The 23,973-nt window shown below is 45.6% G+C and overlaps 1 protein-coding gene across 7 annotated transcripts in view; it reads right to left on the reverse strand.

The window, feature by feature from the left end:
• Positions 1–6,696: 6,696 nt before the first annotated feature.
• a1cf (apobec1 complementation factor) overlaps positions 6,697–23,973 on the reverse strand; it is a 53,677-nt gene continuing 36,400 nt past the window's right edge. For 3 of the 7 annotated variants that reach the window (XM_038773107.1, XM_038773110.1, XM_038773114.1), the window contains 5 exons: positions 23,622–23,892; positions 20,412–20,629; positions 20,169–20,305; positions 12,622–12,752; positions 6,697–7,763 (listed from right to left, as the gene is read on the reverse strand). In XM_038773107.1, coding sequence (XP_038629035.1) covers positions 7,540–7,763; positions 12,622–12,752; positions 20,169–20,305; positions 20,412–20,629; positions 23,622–23,892 — 981 coding nt within the window. In that variant the 3' untranslated portion in view covers positions 6,697–7,539. The remainder of the gene's footprint in view (positions 7,764–12,621; positions 12,753–20,168; positions 20,306–20,411; positions 20,630–23,621; positions 23,893–23,973) is intronic. The other 4 variants (XM_038773112.1, XM_038773108.1, XM_038773111.1 and 1 more) reach the window with 4 other exon arrangements.

Raw genomic sequence — 23,973 nt, forward strand, 5'->3', positions numbered from 1 at the left:
TTTAAAGGTGGTATCAGTCAGCGCTGGTGTGAACCTATGGTTGTTTCAGATGGGAGCTTTGTCCGATATTTTGGTCAGGCCAAATTGGTTCCAGAACTGGAGGGTGGCTATCACCACAGGCTGTTGGAGTGTTTTTTGGGTGGGGATGGGAGTGCCGCTGTGGCGAGGGCCTGGAGGGAGGTCCCCATGCAGGAGGCCTCTTCCGCGCGCACCCACTCGGCTTCTGGCTCCTTGATCCATCTCTTTATTCGCTCGGCTGTCGCCGCTGTAGCCATCTGGGATGGCCATTTCCAGGTTACAAAATGGATGTTTGCAAAGACTATAGGGAAACATGGACAGTGCTAAGAAAGCAGGCAGGTATAGAGCCTGAATGTGAATTGAGAAGATAAACTCCCAGACGAGACTGAAACTCTAGGTCAATTAGCATATTGGTGGCCCATCTCCGGGAAAAAAGGAATAACATTCAAGTAACTGATACTAAGGCAGACACCCCGGCGCCAGAAAGACACAAACAAAGCAAGGCCAACGGCCACCTAGGACACGCCTAGCCATCAGGGCATCCACCCCTTTATCGGTCGAGATCGATACCGATGATCAAGATGCGGTCCAATTAATTGGGGCCAAGTTCAAGGCCCGCCCAAAAGCACGTAAAGCCCCCTTTGGGTATAAGAAGCCCCCGAGAGAGAATCACTCTCTTGGACTTGGCTCTCAAAGCGGAGAGACCCGTCAACCAGCTGCACTAGAAGCAAATAAGTCCAAGGTCAACGCTCGCCATCAGACGGATGACCTTAGCTGTTCTCCTGTTGCACCTTCGCATCCAACAGCTTCAGATCCGAACAACGCCCATTGTTCCTCTGACTGAGTGGGCAGCCGAAGTTAAGTATAGGCGTTAGCGTTAGAGATAGTTTAGTTTATGGTATTTTGTGCACGAGTAGATATTACTGTGTGTGTAAATAAATAGTATTGACATTGAATGAACTAACTGGTGCATTGGTTCTTTGATCAGTATTCGGGTTTGAACCTTGTGGCGGTATCGAAAGATACCTGGCGACTCTAGAGCAAAACATAATTAGGATTAAGGAAGGCAACCATATTTAGAGCCAGATAAACAGAGCAACACCACCCAGTGGTAGAAATGTAGGTTTGGGAGGGCTAGCCCCTCCCGGATTTTGTTTTTTGTAGGACCTTCATTGGGATCCTAGTATTCTTCTCCCCCATATACGAACACCATGATTAGTTTGTCTAGTGCTTTGAAAAAGGCTTTGGGGATGTAGATCGGAATGGATCTAAGTAGGAAGAGGTACCTGGGCAGTACGTTCATTTTGATCGTCTGGACTCTCCCTGCGAGGGAGAGTGGGAGTGTGTTCCATCTTTGCAGGTCCTTTTATACTTCATCTGTCAGACTGGTGAGGTTCCATTTGTGGATCCCTTTCCAGTCATGGGCTATTTGGATCCCCAGGTAGTGGAATTTGCGTCAGGCTTGTTTAAACGGCAGTCCTGTTAGTTCTTCCCCCCGCTACTTGTGGGTGTACCGGGAAGATCTCGCTTTTGCTCATGTTGTGTTTATGGTTCCAAAATGTAGAGGAGCAGGTCATCTGCATAGAGTGAGACTCTGTGCTCTCTGCCGCCCCTTCGGATCCCCCTCCAGCTTTTTGCTGCTCTGAGCGCAATTGCTAGCGGCTCAATCGCTAGAGCGAACAGCAGCGGGGACAGTGGGCATCCTTGTCTGGTGGCCCAGTGCTGCTGGAAGTATTGGGAGTTGGTGTTGTTGGTCTGTACGCTCGCCATGGGAGCGTTGTATAGGAGCTTTACCCAGGAGGTGAACCCTGTTCCAAGCCCAAACCGCTCCAGTACCTCTGAGGTATTTACATTCGACCCTGTTGAAGCCCTTTTCTGCATCTAGGTAGTTGATCACCTCTGGTACTCTCCCCGGAGGGGGTCATTGTCACATTCAGCAGGCGCCTGATGTTCGAGGTAAGCTGTCTACCTTTGACAAAGCCCATCTGGTACTCTGCGACCACCTCTACTACGCAGTCCTGTAGCCTTTTGGCCAGGATTGTGGCCAGTATTTTGGCATTTGCGTTCAGCAGTGAGATTGGTCTGTATGACCCACATTCCATTGGATCTTTATCTTTCTTAGGTATCAGCGAGATTGAGGCCTGTGCTAGCGTGTGTGGCAGTGTGCCCCTAGCTAGCAAGTCTGTGAACATCTCCCGCAGGTGCGGGACCAACCAGTGCTGTTGCAAATTATTTGTAGAAGTCTGCCGGGAACCCGTCTGATCCCAGCACCTTCCCCACCTGCATGGAGCTAATGCTGTCCATGATCTCTCCCAGTGCTAGTGGTGCTTCCAGGTCCCGTTTTCTGCCCTCCCCATGACTGGTATGTCCAGTCCATCAAGGAACCATTTCATCCCGGACTCCCCCACTGGGGGCTCTGAGGTGTACAGCCCTTGGTAGAAGGCCTTGAAGGTTTTGTTGATCTTTTCTGGTTCTGTTTCTAATGTGCCTCTGGTATCCCTGATTTGTGCAATTTCTCTGGTGGCTGCCTGCTTTCTCAGCTGGTGTGCCAACTGGCGGTTGACTTTGTCTCCATGTTCGTATAGGGTCCCACGTGCCTGGCAAAAGTTGGTGCACTGCTTTCCTGGTGGAGAGCAGATCAAAGTTCCTTTGTAGCTCTTTCCTCTCCGCCAGGAGCTCTACGGTCGGGGCCTCAAAGTATTTATGGTCTACCTCCAGTATGGAGTCGACCAGCTGCTGCCTAGCCGTCCTTTCCTCTCTATCTCTTCGCGCTTTGAAAGCGATGATTTCCCCTCTTATTTCGGCCTTTAGCGCTTCCCAGAACATGGAGGGTGAGACCTTCCCGTTCTGGTTGTTCTCCGTGTCCTCTGCTATGGCCTGCGATATCCTTTCATTGAAGGTCTTGTCAGCTAGTAGGGCAACGTCCAACCTCCATGTGGGGCGTTGGGCCCTGCGCGTCTCCAGCCTCACATTCACTTGTCTGTTATCACAATTACGGAGTATTCCGCTTTATCTATCCCCGGAAGCACCATTTTCCCCACCACAAAGAAGTCAATTCTGGTGTATATGTTGTGTACTGGGGAGAAGAAGGAAAACTCCTTCTCCCCTGGGTGGGTGAACCTCCAGTGGTCCACCGCTCCCATTTGTTCCATAAAGAGACTGAGTTCCCTTGCCATGCTCGAGGTCTTCCCTGTTTTGGGGTTTGATCTGTCAGTCGTTGGATCCTGTACACAGTTGAATACCTCCCCATGATTAGTCAGTGCGTCGCTAGGTTAGAGATTTCTGCCATGGTCTTTTTGATGAAGCTTGTGTCGTCCCAGTTGGGTGAGCACACGTTAACTAGTACTACCGGTGCCCCCTCCAGGGCTCCGCTGACCATGACGTGCCGTCTCCCTGGGTCCGTAAACGTCTTTGTCGCCCTAAACATCATCCTCTTGCTGATCAGTATTGCCACCCCCTGGCCCTCGTCCCATAGCAGGAATGGTAGGTTTGTCCCACCCAGCCCTTTCTTAAGGTTCTGCCATGCATCTTGGAGCAGAGGAAGGATATAAAAGTAACCTGACCCAAAAGAATAGCTCATGCAACTTGGTACACAAGGCTGGAAAATGAAATGAAGACATGCATTTATATAGCACCATTGAGAACCTCAGGAAGTCCAAACCCACTTTATAGCCAATGAAGCATCTTTTGAAGTGCGATCACTGTTGTTCTATGGAAAATAATGCAAGAATCTGTGCACAGCAAGTTCCTATGAATGGCAATGTGATAATGCGCAGATAATCTGGTTTTAGTTAAGAGATAAGTATTGGCAAATGCATTAGGGACTATCCCCTACTCTCTTGTTCAAAATAGTGCCATGGGGTCATTTACGTGCACCTGAGAGGGTAGATAAGGCCTCGGTTTAACATCTCATCAGAAAGACGGAACTTGGGTGTCACGGCAGCACAATGGTTAGCACTGCTGTCTCCAAACTGGGTTTGTTTTCGCCCTAGGGTGACCGTCTGTGTGGAGTTTGCACATTCTCTCCCTGACTGTGTGGATTTCTTCCGGGTGCTCCAGTTTCCTCCCACAGTCCAAGGATGTGCAGCTTAGGCGGGGTGGCCATGCTAAATTCCCCCTCAGTGTCCTGGGATGTACAGGTTAGGTTACAGGGATAGGGCAGGGTGGGTGTGGAAGTGGACCTGGGTGGAGTGCTCTTTCAGCCGGTTGGATCAGACGGCCTCCTTCTGCATTGTAGGGATTCTATGATTCAAAACATTGCAAAGCTCTCTTTGTTTTAGGGTCGATTGTGTGCTCAAGTTTCTGGACCAGGCAATTCTGACTCTGAGATGAGAGTGCTTTTAACCGAACTACAGCTGACACTGTTTGAACTGCTCTCGTGAGTGAAATCACCTTTGTACCTAATATGCAAATATGAAACATTTATCAGAAGCATAGTTGATAATGAAGGAAATATCTTTAATTATTCGTGTCACACTTACTGAATACATTCTGAAAAATTACAGCATCATTAATGACAAGGAATTGAGATGAATGTCTTACATCACTTTGGTAACTGGGTATAGAGAAATTAAAATGCAATGAAACACACTATGGCTTCACAATATTCCAGACAAAACTTAATCGTATTCCCATGATTCTGTGGTGCCAATTTCTTCATATCTTTTATTCGTCAGTAATTTTCCCCCTGATAACAGTTTCTTTAATGAATGATTTTTTTTTTTTATAAATGTTTTATTCAGTTTTCGTATTTTATATTGAACAAATTACAAATTGTTAGGAGAGAGAAAAAAAAAAACAAACAAAAACAAACACGCAAAAATTAACACACATATTTACAGGTAAGCATCTTCGTAGTAGTAACTGCGCCCCCCCCCCCCCCCCCCCCTCAACATGTTTATTTAGCTTGGTTTTGGGCCTTAGCTAGCCATCGAACCCCCGTAACGAACCTGTAGCCCCCCCCCCCCCTCCCGCTACCTTCCCCCGACTATTCTTCCTCTTGTACATTGGCCACAAATAGGTCCCGGAACAGTCGCATGAATGGCTCCCACGTTCTGTGGAAGCCGTCGTCCGACCCTCGGATGGCAAATTTGATTTTCTCCATTTGGAGAGATTCCGAGAGGTCGGACAGCCAGTCCGCAGCTCTGGGCGGTGCTGCTGACCGCCAGCCAAACAGGATTCTACGGCGGGCGATCAGGGAGGCAAAGGCAAGGGCATCCGCCCTCCTCCCCAGGAATAGATCTGGCTGTTCTGAAACCCCGAAGACCGCCACTATCGGGCATGGCTCCACCCTCACTCCCACCACTTTGGACATTACCTCGAAGAAGGCTGTCCAGTACTCCACGAGTCTGGGGCAGGACCAGAACATGTGGGCGTGGTTGGCCGGGCCTCTTTGGCACCGTTCACATCTGTCTTCCACCTCCGGGAAGAACCTACTCATACGGGTTCTTGTTAAGTGGGCTCTATGTACCACTTTTAGTTGCGTCAGGCTGAGCCTTGCGCACGTGGAGGTGGAGTTGACCCTATGCAGTGCTTCGCTCCAGAGTCCCCACCCGATCTCCATCCCCAGGTCGTCCTCCCATTTCCTCCTTGTTGCGTCCAGTACGGTGTCGTCCCTATCTACCAGTCGGTCATACATGTCACTACAGTTCCCTTTCTCTAGGATACTTGCGTCCAGTAGGTCTTCCAGTAGTGTCTGTCGTGGCGGTTGTGGGTACGTCCTTGTCTCCTTTCGTAGGAAGTTTTTGAGCTGCAGGTACCGTAGCTCGTTCCCCCCAGCTAGCTGAAATTTCTCTGTCAGTTCGTCCAGTGTTGCGATCCTGTCGTCCGTGTACAGGTCCCTGACTGTCAGTGTCCCCCCGTCCTGCCTCCACCTTTTGAAGGTGGCGTCGGTCAGTGCTGGTTTGAACCTATGGTTGTTGCAGATGGGAGCCCTGTTCGACATTTTGGTCAGGCCAAGTTGCTGCCGCAGTTGGTTCCAGGATTGGAGGGTGGCTGTCACCACTGGGCTGCTGGAGTGTTTTTTGGGTGGGGATGGGAGTGCTGCCGTGGCGAGGGCCCGGAGGGAGGTTCCCATGCAGGAGGCCTCCTCCGCACGCACCCACTCAGCTTCTGGCTCCTGGATCCATCCCCTTACTCGCTCGGCTGTTGCTGCCCAGTGGTAGAGTTGTAGATTCGGGAGGGCTAACCCTCCCCTGGTTTTTGTTTTTTGTAAGACCTTCTTTGGGATCCTAGCATTTTTACCCCCCCATACGAACGCCATGATGAGTTTGTCCAGCGCTTTGAAAAAGGCCTTGGGGATGTAGATCGGAATGGATCTAAACAGGAAGAGGAACCTGGGCAGTACGTTCATTTTGATCGTCTGAACTCTCCCCGCGAGGGAGAGCGGGAGTGTGTTCCATCTTTGCAGGTCCTTTTTAACTTCCTCCGTCAGGCTGGTGAGGTTCCATTTGTGGATCCCTTTCCAGTCTCTTTAATGAATGATTGATAATTTTCTTTAATGCACATTTCAATATCTGAGAGAAAATTTTATATTCTGTACAAACATTGATATTTTGACGAATGGTAGAAAAATAGGTTCTAAACGCTCCCAGGCGCTTGTTTTAATACTGTTATCACTGTTTACTGCCTTGGCACTTTCCTGAATACCTCACAAAATTCAAATACAAATGTCAATGCTTTTTTTTTGACACAATACAATAATAGTTTTGTTCCATTTTAAACTAAAAAGTCAGCCAAAGCAATAGAGAAAGGGAATCAACTGCTAGGAAAATGATGATGTGCTAAATACTGAAAAAAAACCTCAACTTTAGTCGCTAATCTACTGATAGATATTGGAATATAGCAGCTGTACGTTTGAAGCCATTTTTTCAAAAAATGTTTTTTCTCCCTGGCAACATTATTTGCAAGATGTAACTTGCCTTACATTTGGACATAGAAATGTTTTCAATAATTTCTGGTGATGCAGTTGCCATTTTTGGCAGCCCAAATAACGTGTTTGAATTTAGTAAACATGAACTCCATCAGTAAATACAGGTGATGTAGATGGGTACTTTCTAACCATGTATACCTAAAGTAGTTGCACACACCTTACATGAACACTTTAATAGTCTAATAACTAAGTATCCTGTATGGCAAAATTGTGAAGTACAATGTAAACATGAAGGCCAAATTATACCTGAGAAATATAAAAATATTAAAGGGCTATATAGCTTTCTTACTTTGTTTTAAAAGTTCTCTTAACTTAAGATACATCCTTAACGTATGTATATATATATATATATATATATGTGTATTTATATATATATAGTTAGATATATTTGTATACAAGCTGATCAGGCTTGCAATCTAATTAGATTCTAGCTATTATTGAAATCTTGAATGTGGTTGTTGAAATCATATCAATAAGAATAATCACATTCTACTTATCTATTTCTACATTTCGCTGGTAATTTATAATCAGAATTTCCATTGTTGCTGTTAAAGTGTGTTGGCAACCTGCTCATCATTGTCCATGTCTGATCAGAATGCTCCGTAGGTGTCTCCCCGTGTAGGCACAGCAAATGCCGGGTAACCTTCATACGTGGCATATGTAGCTAGGTCCTGGCCAAGGGCAACGGCTTGTTTCAGTTGTGTAGCTGCCACAGTGGCTGCCGCACCTGCTAATGCATATCCTGTAGCATAACATGGGAATGGGAGATCAGTGGATGAAGCCAAGTAGGAGACAGGCATAGACAGAGGTCTGCCTGAAAGAAGATGTAAAGCAATCATTACCCTGGGTGCTCGCTTGCAAGCTGGAGATTGTAAATGAAAATGTTAGGTGCGTTGAAAATTTTTATTTTATTAATGCTTGTTTTGTCAAATGACCTGCTTTCCTCATAATAGCTGGTCACATTGTGTCTCATTATCAAAAAACACCCGACTTTACAACATTTCTGTTCCATTTGCGGATTTACAGTTCTGTGACCAGGAGCACAAAATGGGAGAACATTCCAGTTCCATGCAGGCAGCGGTGAACACTGTCTTTCTAGGCCATGTTCAAGTCAGAAAGGAAATGGACTTCCTGACATGAACCTGCTACAAACTGTCAGAACATACACGAGGAAATGATCCGAAGACATCATTTGTATTTCGGTGCTCTCATTAAAATGGCTCATTTGTAAGGCTTGAAATTAGAGATCCAATGGCAAAATCCTGACTGCTCACCAGAGGTATGCTTGTCTCATCCTCATGCGACAGAATGTCAGCAGCCACCCAGAGTAAGTGCTTGTCACACTTTTTACACATTTACTTTCCCATTTCACTGAAGTCAGAAGCACGCACCCCTAACAATTGAATTTGATGTTAAGATGTTAGGCATATGTGCTTCTGACTGTAATTGTTGATTGCATTTCTTGACCCTGGAGATGACTTCCGAGCATTCACAATTCCTTTCAGATTTGTTTGGGTGGTCTTTATGGGAGTCTCTTGAACACGGGCCTAATGCTGATTGTTTCACGCCTCACGGCATGTCATATTCTCAAAATATTCCCATTTAATAAAGTAACCATAGCCCCAGATGACCATAGACTGCTTTCCCCTGTGAGAGGGAGTGCTGACTGGTGGTGATTTAACTTCAGGCAAGGTTGAGAAAGCAGGGCCTACAAAGAATAACCTCAACTGGCCTTGTTCTACATCATGAAGCAGCTAATCAGCCAACTGAGCTAAACCAAAGATAACATGCTGGAAAATCTCAGCAGGTCTGGTAGCATCTGTGTTGAGAGAAAAGGGCTCACGTTTTGATTCCAGATGGCCCTTTGTCAAAGCTTTGACAAAGAGCCATCTGGACTCGAAATGTTAGCTCTTTTCTCTCCCTACAGATGCTGCCAGACCTACTGAGATTTTCCAGCATTTTCTCTTTAGTTTCAGATTCCAGCACCTGCAGTAATTTGCTTTTATTAACTGAGCTAAACCGACCTACCCCTATTTAATAACAACTGACAAGTCAGGTTTAATTGGATGGTCACCAGGCTAATTTTTACAATTGTATATCGCTTCTCAGCCTTTGGGCTAAGTAATGCCTGGATCTGGTATGTCTCTCTTGTGGTGACCATTAATTGGATTCAATTTGAATTGTTTTTTGGAGCAGGAAAGGAGCTGGATTAGGGGTTTGCCCCTGTCCACACTCTGAGCTCTGGCTTTGTAACTCTGATAAAGTAATAAAGTGTGACTTATAATAAATAACAAGTGGGAAGACTTTGAAAAAATGAATAAAAAAACAAAATACAGTCACCTGAAATTGTACATTTTAACAGAAAACACTGGAAACAGCAGCTATGAAGGGTTGTGTGGCTGTCAGCACGGCATGGTGTTGGGCGGCACAATGGTTAGCACTGCTGCCTCACAGCTCCGGGGACCCAGGTTCAATTCTGGCCTTGGGTGACTGTGTGGAGTTTGCACTTTCTCTCCGTGTCTGCGTGGGTTTCCTCCGGGTGCTCCGGTTTCCTCCCACAGTCAAAAGATGTGCAGGTTAGGTGGATTTACCATGCTAAATTTCCCAGACTTTTTCCCAGGGTAGAGGGGTCAATTACTAGGGGGCATAGGTTTAAGGTGCGAGGGGCAAGGTTTAGAGAAGATGTACAAGGCAGGTTTTTTACACAGAGGGTAGTGGGTGCCTGGAACTCGCTGCTGGAGGAGGTGGTGAAAGCAGGGACGATAGTGACGTTTAAGGGGCATCTTGACAAATACATGAATAGGATGGGAATAGAGGGACACGGACCCCGGAAGTGTAGAACATTTTAGTTTAGATGGGCAGCATGGTCGGCGCAGGCTTGGAGGGATGAACGGCTGTTCCTGTGCTGTACTTTGCTTTGTTCTTTGTTCTTTAAATTGCCCCTTAGTGTCCAAAAAGGTTAGATGGAGTTACTAGGTTGGAGGCATGGGTTTAAGTAGGGTGCTCTTTCCAAGGGCCAGTGCAGACTCGATGGGCCAACTGGCCTCCTTCTGCACTGTAAATTCTATGCTTCTATGAAAATTCTATGAGCTGTGGGGCGTGGGAAGGTAGTAAACATCATAAGTTATTATCAGCATGAGGCAGCAGGCGATCAACCTTGTCCCAGATCACTGCCTAGTTCAGTCCAACTGTAACATGACCTCTGGGAGAGTCAAACAGCCTCAGGAAGAAACCATTCAAGGTTAGATTGGACAGGCCTCTAAGTTCAACTGCCACGTCTAGTCTCTATGCAATTCAGTTGAAAAAAAAAATCATTATTGTCACAAGTAGGCTTACATTAACACCGCAATGATGTTACTGTGAAAATGCCCTAGTCACCACACTCAGGCGCCTGTTTGGGTACACAGAGGGAGAATTCAATATGTCCAATTCACCAACAGCACGTCTTTCGGGACTTGTGGGAGGAAACCGGAGCACCCAGAGAAAACCCACACAGACACTGGGAGAACGTGCAAGCTCCGCACAGACAGTGACCCAAGCCAGGAATCGAACCTGGGACCCTCGCACTGTCAAACAACACTGCTAACCACTGTGTTACTGTGCCGCCCCAGTTGAAATTTCAAATTCATAAATTCAACCCAATCTGCCAGAATTTGATGTAGCCCAACATTTAACCTCAAAGCTTAATGTGTATTGTGTTAAATGGGTCTCTCTGTGTGTTATGTGAGGTCCACACACAATCAAACTCATGACCAGTCCCACTGTATTATGAAGAACTATGCTTGCCCAGGTTCAAGCTGGGTAATGGCTGCCCACTTATAAAAAATGGCAGCACAGTTGAATTTTCACCTTCATTCCTGACACCGCTCCTCCATCACTGGGAACAGCTGCTCGTTCTTGTAAAGCAAAGATGGATTTCCAAAGCTTTGCCACAGATTTTCACTGGCTGACAATCTAGCTGTGAGGAAGAGCCTGTTCGCTATGTAGGTTCCCTAGTAAGTGAGCACCCATATTCCTCAGCTTCCCAGACTCTGCACTCTACTAAACCTGTGAGCAATGATGCTTTGAATAAGGTATGAGCCATCCGGTGGGATCTTAATGAGGTTGTTATTGAAGTTTAAAGTTTTCAATCCTTAAAATCAGATTTTCCCTCATTTAGGGTTAGGTCAAATTATTCGGAATGCTACCACATGACCTTCACAAGCTCAAGGCGGTGGCTGACCACAACAACCACCTCAAGTGCAATTAGGGATCGACAATAAACACTGGTCTAACCAGCGGCAACCACACTCCATGAAAGAAATGCAAAAAAGTGTGGATGACCACTTTGGCAGGAAGAATAGAAAAGCAGAATATTTAAATGGAGAATGCTGAGGCACAGAGGGATTTGGGTGTCCTTGTACACGAATCACAAAAAGTCAGCATGCAGGTAGAACAAGTAATTGGCGGGGGTGGGGGGGGGGGGCGGCAAATAGAATGTTGACCCTTATTGCCAGGAGATTGGAGTATAAAAATCGGGAAGCCTTGTCACAACTTTATGGTGAATTGGTGTAGCCACACCTAGATTACTGTATACAGTTTTGGTCAACGTACTTGAGCAGGGACATACTTGCATTGGAGGCAGTTCAGAGAAGGGTCAGCAGACTGATTCTGAAATGAGGCGTCTGTCTTTTGAGGAAAAGTCGGGCCTATTACCCATTGGAGTTCAGAAGAATGAGAGGTAATCTGATTGAAATACACAAGATTCTGAGGGGGTCTTTCCACTCATAGGGGAACCTAGAATTAAGGGCCACAGTTTCAATATAAGGGGTCTCCCATTTAAGACGGAAGTGAGGAGGATTTACATTTGGAATTCTCTTCCCCAGTGAGTAGTCGCTGAATATATTCAAAGTTGAGCTGGACAGATTTTTGATCGACAAGGGTGTCAAGGGCAGCACAGTAGCATGGTGGTTAACATAAATGCTTCACAGCTCCAGGGTCCCAGGTTTGGTTCCCGGCTGGGTCACTGTCTGTGCGGAGTCTGCACGTCCTCCCCGTGTGTGCGTGGGTTTCCTCCGGGTGCTCCGGTTTCCTCCCACAGTCCAAAGATGTGCGGGTTAGGTGGATTGGCCATGCTAAATTGCCCATAGTGTCCTAAAAAGTAAGGTTGTTGGGTTACGGGTATAGGGTGGATAGGTGGGTTTGAGTAGGGTGATCATTTGCTCGGCACAACATCGAGGGCCGAAGGGCCTGTTCTGTGCTGTACTGTTCTATGTTCTATGTTCTGAGGGTTATAGGGGACAGCAGGAAAATGGAGTTAAGGCCACAATCAGATCAGCCATGATCTTACAGAATGTCGAAGCAGATTCGAGAGGTTGAAGACCCTACACCTCCTCCTATTTCTTGTGTTCTTATGTACTTAGGACAGTACATATGTATCCTTTGCAGTTGAGGTACAGAGTGGGAGAATGCAGAGAATTGCTCTTTATCTGGCTGTGCAGTATCAGAACTCGAAGCAAGTAGCGCGGCTTCCCAGGATTGAAACTTTTCGTCTTTATGAGCATAAAACATACTAACTTGTAACAGCAAAATGCCCTTGCAAATGATGACTCAGTTACTTTACTGCAATAAAATGGTTCTAGTCACAATACTCCAAGTTATTATGAATGGTGTCAGTATACCCCTTCACATACCTGTGAAAGCTGCAGCTGCAGGGGGCTCCGCGCCCTCAGTCTGAAGACCTAGGATTTGAAGTACATGTTCCGCTGCATAACTTTTTGCTTCTTCTACGGCCGTGCAGAGTTTGGGCGGCGTGAATGGTTGGCTGGGAGAAAAAAAATATTCTGCTCATTTCTCAGTACAAACATCCACTACAATCCTTCACGGCAAGCAAATGCATAATTTATAATCGGGTATGTACACAGGGTTATGTTTTACTAATGTACTGCAAATCAGATACATAGGTAGTATCTGGAGCATGAAAACAGGGACATTAACCTTTGCCTTCAATGTGATTTTCTCTGGGGTAGACCATCCCCCTATTCTTCTTCTACCTTTTCTGTCTGACAGCTAGCCAGCTTGACAATTTGGTCAAAGGAAATGGAAAATCAGAAACTATAATGAGATCCTCCACACCCTCAGCCTCACCAGTTCTTTGTCACAAACTCTCTACTCCCTGATAATGGCTTTTCCAGGAATATCAAGGCCTGTATTTCTCTAATTATTTCCCATGGCCAGCTGCAGAATGAAGTTTGGACTAAGGGAACCACACTAGGGTTTCTCTCCTTCCATGCTCCTTGCCTGGCTCTCTCAATCATGGCCTTATGCCCACTATGATTTTTGTACTCATTTCATAAATCTCATGTGATTGAAACATACCTCTTAACAGTTCTCCAGCATTCAAACACATTTCGCAATTTTTTATTGATCAACTTCCACTACAAATGTATCAATTGACCGAGAGGTAATTACCTTTTTCAAGCACAGTCACGACCTTTTGGGAAAAGTAAATGTATTCTATTCTCCATAAAATTATACTGAGTAATTTAAAAAACGTTCATGAAGAGTGCTGCCTCTCACGGTGGAACACACACTATAAAAGAGGCAATGGGTCATCTTCCAAGGAAAAGTTGGACAGGTTAGACCTATATCCATTGGAGTTTTGAAGATTGGGAGGTGGTCTTATTTAAACATATGGGGCGCGATTCTCCGCAAAAGCGCCTCCGCGCCCCCTCCCAGGACCCGATTCTCCCCCCGGGTGGGGCTAGCAGCGCGGCCCCGTGAATCACGGCATCGTGGGCTTAGCGACCGTCGCTAAGTCTGCGCGCCAAGCGTCACGGCGGCTGACGCGCACGATGACATCAGCCGCGCATGCGCGGGTTGGACGGCTCCAACCTGCGCATGCGCGGATGATGTCATCACACAGACGCGTAAAACCCGCGCATGCGCGGGCCTTCATGCCCCTCAGCCGCCCCGCGGACTGATCCTGCGGGGCGGCGGAAGAACAAATAGTGCGCGGGTATCGGACCCGCTGCCCGCGATCAGTGCCCACCGATCGCAGGCCCATGCCACCCTTGGCACGGCTGTGGTGCGGCCGTGCCAATCGGTGCCATGGTTGTCCGGGACGGCACTTTGCGGCCGTTTTCACGAACGGTGAGAGCAGGTGTGATTGCGTTCGTGAAAACGGCTGTAAAGGCCTGGGAACTCGGCCCATCGGCCTGGGGAGAATAGCTCTTCGCCGTCAAAAACGGCGAGCAGCGATTTGTGTCGTGGGGGGGGGGGGGGGGGGGGGGGGGGGGGGAGAATAGCGGGAGGGTGGGAAAATTGTCGGGAAGGCCCTCCCGCTATTCTCCGACCCGTCGTGGGCAGCGGAGAATCGCGCCCATGAAATCGTGAGCGGACTTGACAGTGTGGATGCTGAAAGAATGCCTCCCCATGAGGGAGAGACTAGAACCAGGGGACACAGTTTCAAAATGAGGCGTCTCCCATTTAGAATGGAGATGAGGATATTTTTTTCCTTTCTCAGAGGGTGGTGAGTCTTTGGAACTCTCTTCCTCGAAAAGCGGTGGCGGCAGGTTAATTAATATTTTTAAGGCAGTGATAGGTTCAAAGCTTATCGGGGGTATGTGGAATGTGGAATTGAGACCGCAATCGGATCATCCATGATCTTATTGAATGGCAGAGCAGGCTCGAGGGGTCATGCCTCCTCCTATTCCTAATCCATATGTTCACCTATTGAAACTTAGAAGATAGCAAATAGTACGGATAAAATGAACTTAGATTATTGCTTTGGGGTCCATTAAAAATGAAGGATCAAGGGATAATTTAAAAATAGCAAAATGTAAATTCTGAATAAATATGAAAATAAAAGTTCTTTTCAGAAGTGATATCATTTAAGGTAACATGGTGGCGCAGTGGTTCGCACTTCTGCCTCACGGCATTGATGACCTGGGTTCGATCCCAGCCCCAGGATACTGTCAGTGTGGAGTTTCTACATTCTCCCCATGTCTGTGTGGGTCTCACCCCCACAACCCAAAGATGTGCAGGTTAGGTGAATTGGCACGCTAAATTTCCCCATAATTGGAAAAAAAGAATCGGGTACTCTAAATTAGAAAAAAGAAAGTGATATCTGCCGTAGTGCTGGAGGCAAAAACAATAGACTGAAATACCATTACATGGCATAATTAAAAGTAGGAGTTAAATAATGCACTTTAATGGCTAAATGACGGGCAGAACTCAGTTCCGGGATTCTCAACCCCATTCCTGGCACCCGCAAGTTTTGCCAACATGGGATAAGCAGTCAAGCATTCAGCTGGTGAGCCCACACTTCCAACGTGGCTGGTTCCATTGTTGGGGGGGGGGGGGGGGGGGGGGGGTGTGATGGGTGGGTAGGTATCTCATACCTCACCATCCCTAACAAGTTTCATGAAGTTGAGCAAGCTTTTCGAGGACACATGGTTCACGGCCCTTCAGAGCAGTTGTGAAGCGTAGTCTGGATTTGGAAACTTTTTGAATGGTATGTTTAAAAGGCTGAATGCATTCCCCTCCATATCACCCATGTCCCTTACATAAAAGTGCCAATCAGAACCACCATATTGTCAATAACAGAAGCTTTACCTTATTTCACCACTCTTCATATTGTCCAAATAAACAGATGACATTGAAAGAAACAGTTTAAAGAAAGGATAATTTATAATAACCTCAAAAATGCCAATCAATAAAATCAAACATCCCACTTCAGTCTGTGAAAGGAGATTGTCTGCTGAGTGAACACATGTGAGCTGTGGAGCTCTGCCAAGCATTCATAATAAGGTCAGCTCTTTCTGTTGATACAGTTCTGGTCTGTTTTTACAGGGGTATTTGCTTTGACTGATTGACATCCTTGAGGTTAAAAAAAATTATTTGTTTCAGTAGTCCTTTCAAAGCAGATTTTGAATTAGTGTTTTAAAAAGTGCACTTCAAGACTTGCTATTGTTATAGCAATAGGACATCAATGCCGGAGTTCCTCTGGGTAGTGTCCTAGGCCCAACCATCTTCAGCTGCTTCATCAATGACCTTTCTTCCATCAAAAGGTTAGAAGTGGGGATGTTTGCAGATGACTGCCCAATGTTCAGTATCATTCGCAACTCCTCAGATAATGAAGCAGTCCATGTTCAAATGCAACATGAACTGGACAATATCAAGGTTTGGGCTGACAAGTGGCAACTAACAATCATGCCACACATGTGCCAGGCAATGACCATCTCCAACAAGAGAGGATCTAACCATTGGCCCTTGACATTACCACTACCATCGCTGAATCCCCCACTATCAACATCCTGGGGGTTACCATTGATCAGAAACTGATCTGGACTAGCGACCTACACCTCAAGGACTGCAGCGGTTCAAGAAGGAAGCTCATCACCACCTTGTGAATGATCCCAAGGGATGGGCATTAAATGCTGGCCTAGCCAGTGATGCCTAAATCCAGTAAATTATTTTTTAAAAAATTATATGATTCGTTGGTTCTGTAATGCATACTGGGTGATTGGGGATGGCGGATACGGGAAGGGGCACGGAAGAGATATCGAGTTTGGATGGGAACATGGAGGTAGAACAGGGACATGGGGCCATGGAGTTGGCATTGGGACATAAAGTGGCATGGAGACCATAGAAGGGGGGGAAGGTCATTTGGGGAGTGGGTGGGTGTGATGGATGAGGAGGTGGGCCTTCTAACCAGCCTGCCTCTGCACTTGGCTGTGTCTGTAGCTGTGGCTGTCTTTGTAGTTGTACCCAAACTGCTCCCAGGTCAACAGGGCCAACTCAACCTCACCCCTACCTCCTCAGAGCAAAAAGAGTGCATGCAGAGTCGATGTATATTGAGCTGGGTCTGTTGAGTCAGGACTATTCCTGACTGAAGCTTCCCATCTTGATAGCAAAAATCCAGTCGCTTGTCTATATTCTTGAATGGTGAGGCGTATGGCCAAAATCTACTTATAAATCATTGTCTCCACTACTGGGCTGTTGTTATAACTCTGAGCTCAGTACTGGAATGAGTGATGGGGGATAGAATGTTTACACGGTTGTTTGACTGAATATTGCAGTGGATAATTTCCAAATATTTGAAAGCCATTGGCCTTCAGAGTAACTATTTAATCATCAGCATGTTTACAATAAAATACTTTTTTTTGTTTGTCCATATATACTTATATTTAAAAATGTTCTTATGTTTGACATGGAAGGTGATCAATTGCCAAGACTATCAATGTGCTCTTTGGGCTCCATTATCCAGGTTCCGCTGGGTTCACCATCAATCTATTTTAGAATTAATACTTGGGCTCTTTTGCACCCACTGCTTTTGCCACTTTGTAGAGTTTCCTCTCAAGTGTACGATAGATTCGATAGAGACTTTCCTTCTCCTCCCCTAACGTAGTTCAGGAGAAGAGTCTGACTTTCCTGGCATAACCATTCTCAAGTAGTAGGAAGGGCTGGACTATTTCCACTGGAAACTCTTTAACACTGTACTCAGGACACCCCATCAGCAGGTTGAATAGTCGGTGTCTTTTTCTGAAGGTGGTACAGAAACTTCTCTGGTGCTTGTCCATCCTTCTCCCTCATCCGTCTTGCAGGGATATCTCAAGCTTGTCAAGTTGTTGCACTTGGCACAAATTCTGTGGCATTCACAATGCTACTGGAATTTACTAACTTTGCCTGAGAGAGAATGTTCTTTGCTCAAGTGGATGTTGGAAAGAGAACACTTAAAATACATCAAGTGCTGGTCACCTGCACTGTCACTGCCATTGTATTGCACAGGAAATAAATCACTAGCTAGTTTTTTAATACAATGCCAAATTTCAAACACGGTTTGGTAACCCTTCAGTTATCAGAGATATATCTGCAGTTGACCTTTTTCTTTATCTGGCTGGTTTGTTTCATTTATGAATAAGTCCAATTGTAAAATCTCAAAGTTAAGAACTGAGGACAAGTGATTGTTGTTTGTTGAAGACTTCAATTTGAGACGATTTCCTTCCTGTATTTATTTCTTTCATCTCTTATAGACTTTACAATCTTTGTCGAGTTCAGACTATCACCTTAACCTATATCTTGTTTTCTCTTGGCCTTGATTATACCTTTTCACCTTTACTGACTGAAGATGTGGTAGGAAATAGCACCAATAAGTATCTCCCTGTTTGCGTTTATAATCAATATGCTTCTGTGTGGCAATATCCACAGCTGGAACGAATACTTAAAAACCATAATTTCCCCATTACAGATGACGGTGCAGTTGCATTTCTGGTTTGAAACTTTCTGTAGAGAGCAAAACTCAAGTAGCACATTCAAGTCACACTGCTCACTGAACCTTGCACTGAGCTCTCTATGCATATAAGTCCAAATGTCTATTCACCTTAAATGGTGGCAGCAAAAACAGAGCAACTCCTAACTAGTTAATTTGAGATCAAGGCATTAAATCAAGTGCTCCCTTAAAGTGCCTGTTGAATGTGAATTAAATGGGAATGATACAGGAAAATTAAAAAAGTATTAAGTAATGCTTGAAGATTGCTTCAAAAAGGACGAAAAGACTGAAATGAAGTATTTCTTCCACATTATCATTTCTTCCATCTGAACTATCTCTTTGAAGATGGCTAAAATTTAGTTTACATTCACAGCTCATATCTTAAGATAACAGTAGTGAGGCTAATAAGAATGTTCAGAGATGAGACACCAGAAGGATTTAATTGTGTTTGCTCCCTTAAGTGTTTTGTACAGGCTGCAATTAGCTTGTCGATTTGTGAAATCAATCTTCCTTGAGTACCAGGATAAAATAATTATTTTTATCATCTCTATCAGACATGGTGGCCGGGATTCTCCGATCCCGTGGCCAAGTTCTGATGCCGGCTCAAAAGCGGCGCGAGCCACTCCAGTGTCAATGGGCCTCCAGGCCCAGGTATTCACCCCATCTTCGGGGGCTAGTGCGGCGCCGGAGTGGTGTCTGCTGCTCTAGCGCTTAAAAGCCGGCGTGCCACAGCCGGCGCGGGTCCGCTCATGTGTGCCACGGCTGGCGCGAGTCCGCGCATGCACATGTGATCCCGTCTCCGCGCCAGCATCTGGGCAATATAGCGGAGCCCTACAGGCGCCCGGCACGGAGGAACATAGGCCCCCCACGGAACTAGTGCGCTTGCCGATCGGTCGGCCCTGATCACGGGCCAGGCAATCGTGGAGCCCCCCCCCCGGAGTTGGATTCCCCCACCACCCCCACCAGGATGGCCCCCACAGCCAGAACTCTGAGGTCCCGCCGGATGGGACCATACGTAACCCATGACAGCGGGACGTGGCAGAATTCGGCGGGCACTCAGCCCGTCGAGGTGCAGAGAATCGCGGGGGCGGGCCCGGACCGCCAATCCCGCGGGAGCCCGAGAATCGGCGCCGGGAAATCGGTGGGCTGATGTCGGAGCGGCATGGCGCGTCCCTCCGGTGATTCTCCAACCTGGCGCGGGATCGGAGAATCCCGGCCAGTGTTCTGGTCATGTCCAGATGTATTAAAAAAAAAATCTTGATTGTGGAACTAGATCTCAAATCCAATTATATCAAAAAGAACATTTCAACTTGGATTAAAATAAGAAAAAAGAGACATGCTGTTAAAAGTTTTTCATTTTGCACTCAACAGGACGATTTGCACGAATCCCAAGTTTCAAAGGGTGCATAAATTTGCAAAGTCCTCAGAAGGTGCAGTGGGCCTCGCGGCAACCTTCTAAATGTGGTCTAGCACTACACTTGAGTTACACTGTGCGCAGTGAGGAGCAGTGTGAAACTTTGTACTTGAGCGCTACCAGCAGAGGTGTCAGCCATAATTCAGGGCTTAGTTTTCTCACCTCTCAGTCAGGAGGGTGCGATTTTAAATCCTGTTCCAGGGAATTGAGCATATGATTGAGGCTGACCATATGATGGTGCAGGTACTGATGAATGCTGTATCATTGGAAGTGCTATGGATGAACAGAGTCATTCTCCTGGTGTCCTGTTCAATATTTATCTGTCGGCTCACATCACTAAAAGCAGGCTATCTAGTTGCTTTTTGTAGAGCCTTACTGATTAGCAAATTGACGGCTGCATTTCCCGCATTACAATAAAGACTGCGTTTCAAACCTGGCTAGATAGTCAGTTCGCCCCTCTAATTTTGCTGTTGATGTTAGTAGTCTCAACACATGATCCATTGCAGGAACATAAGCGAGATAAATATAATGCAAAATTAAATGTTATGACATACATGTTTGTGTATTGATTGGCAAGAGCAGGGATGGTGATCTTGTATACGAAGAGCTGTCTTTGGTCAGGCCCGATTGCAGAGTGAAGCTGGTAAACTGGCTGTCCCCAGCTATTTTTCTGGCATATATCTTCTAAGATCTGGATTAAAACATAATTATATTTTGTCCCCATGTCAGCATCATTGAACAACTTTAACTGCCATGAAGCTTCGAAACCTTTGGGAGGAACATATAAAAGCTCTTACCTGAGATGAGTGCTTCATTCCTTGTGGTTTTAGGGTCACTGGGTTGGTTGGAGTGAGTTCCATTCCGGGCAAGAGATCGTAAAGTTTCTCCTCTTGCCGTTTGTCTGTTTTCACGTGGTAACCTGCATAACCACGCCCAATACCCGTGTAAGCCAAATAACCTCGACCTCCTAGCCCTCTAACTCCTGCAGCCCCTACAGGTACATTCATGTAAATTTCTAGGAATGCAAGAAGGCATCAAACTGAATCACCAGAAATCACCTTGATTCTCATTTTTAAATGAAAAGGCTGAACCTCGATCATCAAGCTGGTTGAAAGATGGCGTCCATGCACTAAATAATGGCATGTGCATCTTCCACTTCGGCACTTCACATGGTGGTATGAAAATTAAAGAGGAAATGACTTAGGTGAAATATTTCCCTTGATTGCAGGCCATGGAGAAAGCTACCATGATGATTTTGTGGTCAGTTTCTGTAAAGATTACATATTAATGAACAAAATAGGGGGTGAGGGGGTGGGAAAGACTTGGGTAAATATCCTGAGGCAGGTTTTCATACCCCCGAAGAAGCTTTTAATCAGCACATCAACTCCATGTGAAAATGTTGCCGATTAATTTCCAATGAGCTCATCTTTCAGAATATTGCTTATGTTTGAGGTTCAGCATTATTTATAACATGCACAGATTAAAACTGATTCTGTTTTTGTTATTTCCATATTGAATGCAAAATATCTGATAGCAAAACATTGCCATTCAAAATACGAGACATTTTGATTAGATTTGCGATTCCTTTATGGAAATCTGATTTTAATTTTGAATTTGTGAGTAAAGAAATCAAAGTACCTGTGATTAGTGATTGAAAACGATACCCATTCCAAGGTTGGCATGCTTTGAACGTATAACCACAATACTCTTCCTTTATGACTATAATCATTCATCAAAATTAAGCTGGTTCCTTCATAAGACACCACACATATTCTAACAGGATTTACTAATGTGCAAACCAGAAAAAGTACTTTTCTTTTGCTCAAGACATTCCCAATGTAGATTATCCAACTGACAAATTGTCCCACTGTCTGAATTTTAGTGACACACAAGACTTTTCAAAACATATCATTGCAAATCAGCATCACCTTCAAATGCTTTCAATTTTAGGGTGGCATAGTGGTATTGTCACTTTCCAGTAATCCAGAGACCCCCGAGTAATGCTTTGGGGACCTGGATTCATATTCCGCCACGGCTGATGATGAAATTTGAATTCAATTTTTAAAAATCTCAAATTAAAAGTCTAATGATGACCATGAAACCATTGCCACTAATGTTCTTGACGGAAGGAAATCTGCCATCCTTACCTGGTCTGGCCTACATGTGACTCCAGATCCACACAGCAATGTGGTTGCCTCTTAAATGCTCTCTGAATGGCCTAGCAAACCATTCAGTTCAAGGGCAATTAGAGATGGGCAATAAATGCTGGCACAGCCAGTGATGCTCACATTGAATAAAATGTTTTTTAAAAATTGATAAATTCACACATTTACTGTAACAACTGAACTGTTTTCAGTCACATCACTCATTTACTTTTTTTTTTGCACCATTTATTTTGTTCTCAGTCAGATCTGTAACTCTTTCTTTCCAACACATTAGTTTGTCCTGAATACACATGGATAGAAATGGGACAAAGTGAATGACTGCCTCCAGCACAAATAATTTAGCAACTGCAGCCAATTGAACATAAAATTGGAAAACTATTGCATTTCAAATCTTTCTTTTCTTTGAGTAGTATGGTTGAAAACTGCACCGATACACCAGTGAACTGTGTTATTAAGGAGAATGTAGTCTTATTGTTGCCCACACAATAGGCAGGATTTTCATTTCAGAGTCCTGATTACGCTGTTGGGATTAAATGCAGGTCAGGGACCCTCAGGTGCCAATGCCCCCAAGGGAGATCTTGGAGGATGCAAACAATTTAGTAGCCTCTTCCGGGAGCCCTGTCCAAGAAAAGGCAGCAGCTTGACTCCCGAGGCTGGATGGCCGATAGGAAATCCCCCAACACTGAAGGATTGGCAGTTTAAGAGTCACAGTTCATAGATAGATAGTTCATAGAATTTACAGTGCAGAAGGAGGCCATTCAGCCCATTGAGTCTGCACCGGCCCTTGGAAAGAGCACTCTACCTAAGTCCACATCTCTACCCTAACCCCGTAATACCACCTAACCTTTTTTTGACTTACAGGGCAATTTAGCATGGCCAATCTACCAAACCTGCACATGTTTGGATTGCGGGAGGAAACCGGAGCACAGGATGAAACCTATGCAGACACGGGGAGAACGTGCAGACTCCACACAGACAATGACCCAAACCGGGAATCGAACCTGGGACCCTGGAGCTGTTACGCAACTGTGCTAACCATTATGCTACCGTGCTGCCCTGGTCAGAGATGGGCACTGCCAATGTAGGTTGGAGAAAGCGAGGGGTCTCAAGATTAAGAAATTTCAATGTTTAAAAATAAAAAGTGACCTCAGCTGCCAGGCTGTGACTGTGGAGGGGGAACCTGGACAGGCTGCAGTCACAGCAGTGGCCCTCCATGTCTGGGGTGACGGTTGTGAAGTTAAATTTATTGAGAGATCTGACCATTCTCTTGATGGGGCCCTCATCTTACACTCGATATGGCCCCAGGGAACCATACCAGCAAATCTGTCCACTTCGTCTTCCACTTTTGTCCAGTCCCATTTGTACATCATACATACACACTGACCATTTTGATGACTGAATGCTTTCCAGGCCTTTCAACCGCCAAAAAGATTTAGTATTGAATTGAAGGGGGAGTGGTTTTAAGATGTTCATCTAGTTCAGTGATGCTATCATTTGTTGTATGAAATTTTCCTAAACATCTATTGCAATTTGATTGATCCACTTTTTTCTCTCGAGCCAGAGCTCTCCAAATAACTGTAAATGGTTGTGTGGCCTTTACGCTTTGCTTTATTTTTAGTCAATATGAAGTACCTGTGGTGTCTCTGGATTACGAGACTAATGTTACATCCTGAATTCTTTCACTGATCCTTGATCCCATTTTCTTTTCCGATTTTACGAAAGGAATTCGGAAGCTGTTAGTGGCTTATCAAGGCACCAGCTCCTAACATTTAGAATCAATACTGTTGTTGTACTTGTGATTTCTGCTGTTATTGTAGGATAGATGCCGAAAGTTGGAATTACCTCTCACAGAGGGAGCTCGTATCATCCCCCTCGCACTGAGATGCCCCTTATTTGGGAACCGCAGATTGGGAATAGCAGCGTAGGCTTGGGGTGCATAGAAAACAGGAGCCCCAAGGTAGGCAGCTGCAGGATCGTATACCTGTCCTAAGGTGTAGGTATATTCTCCTTGCAGCAAAGCCCCTCGGCCGCCCGTGCCTCGGGTATAACGCACGTAGCTGTCCTTATCCACAGGCTTGGCGAGCGTGACCTCAATCGGTGAGCCATCTAACACCTTCAGGAACGCACAGAAAACATGTGTTATCATCAATATCTTCCAATGCATAACTCACAGTTTGCCTTGGTTATTAGAAAT

The sequence above is a fragment of the Scyliorhinus canicula genome, chromosome 16 (assembly GCF_902713615.1).
Source record: "Scyliorhinus canicula chromosome 16, sScyCan1.1, whole genome shotgun sequence".
Taxonomy (NCBI): domain Eukaryota; kingdom Metazoa; phylum Chordata; class Chondrichthyes; order Carcharhiniformes; family Scyliorhinidae; genus Scyliorhinus; species Scyliorhinus canicula.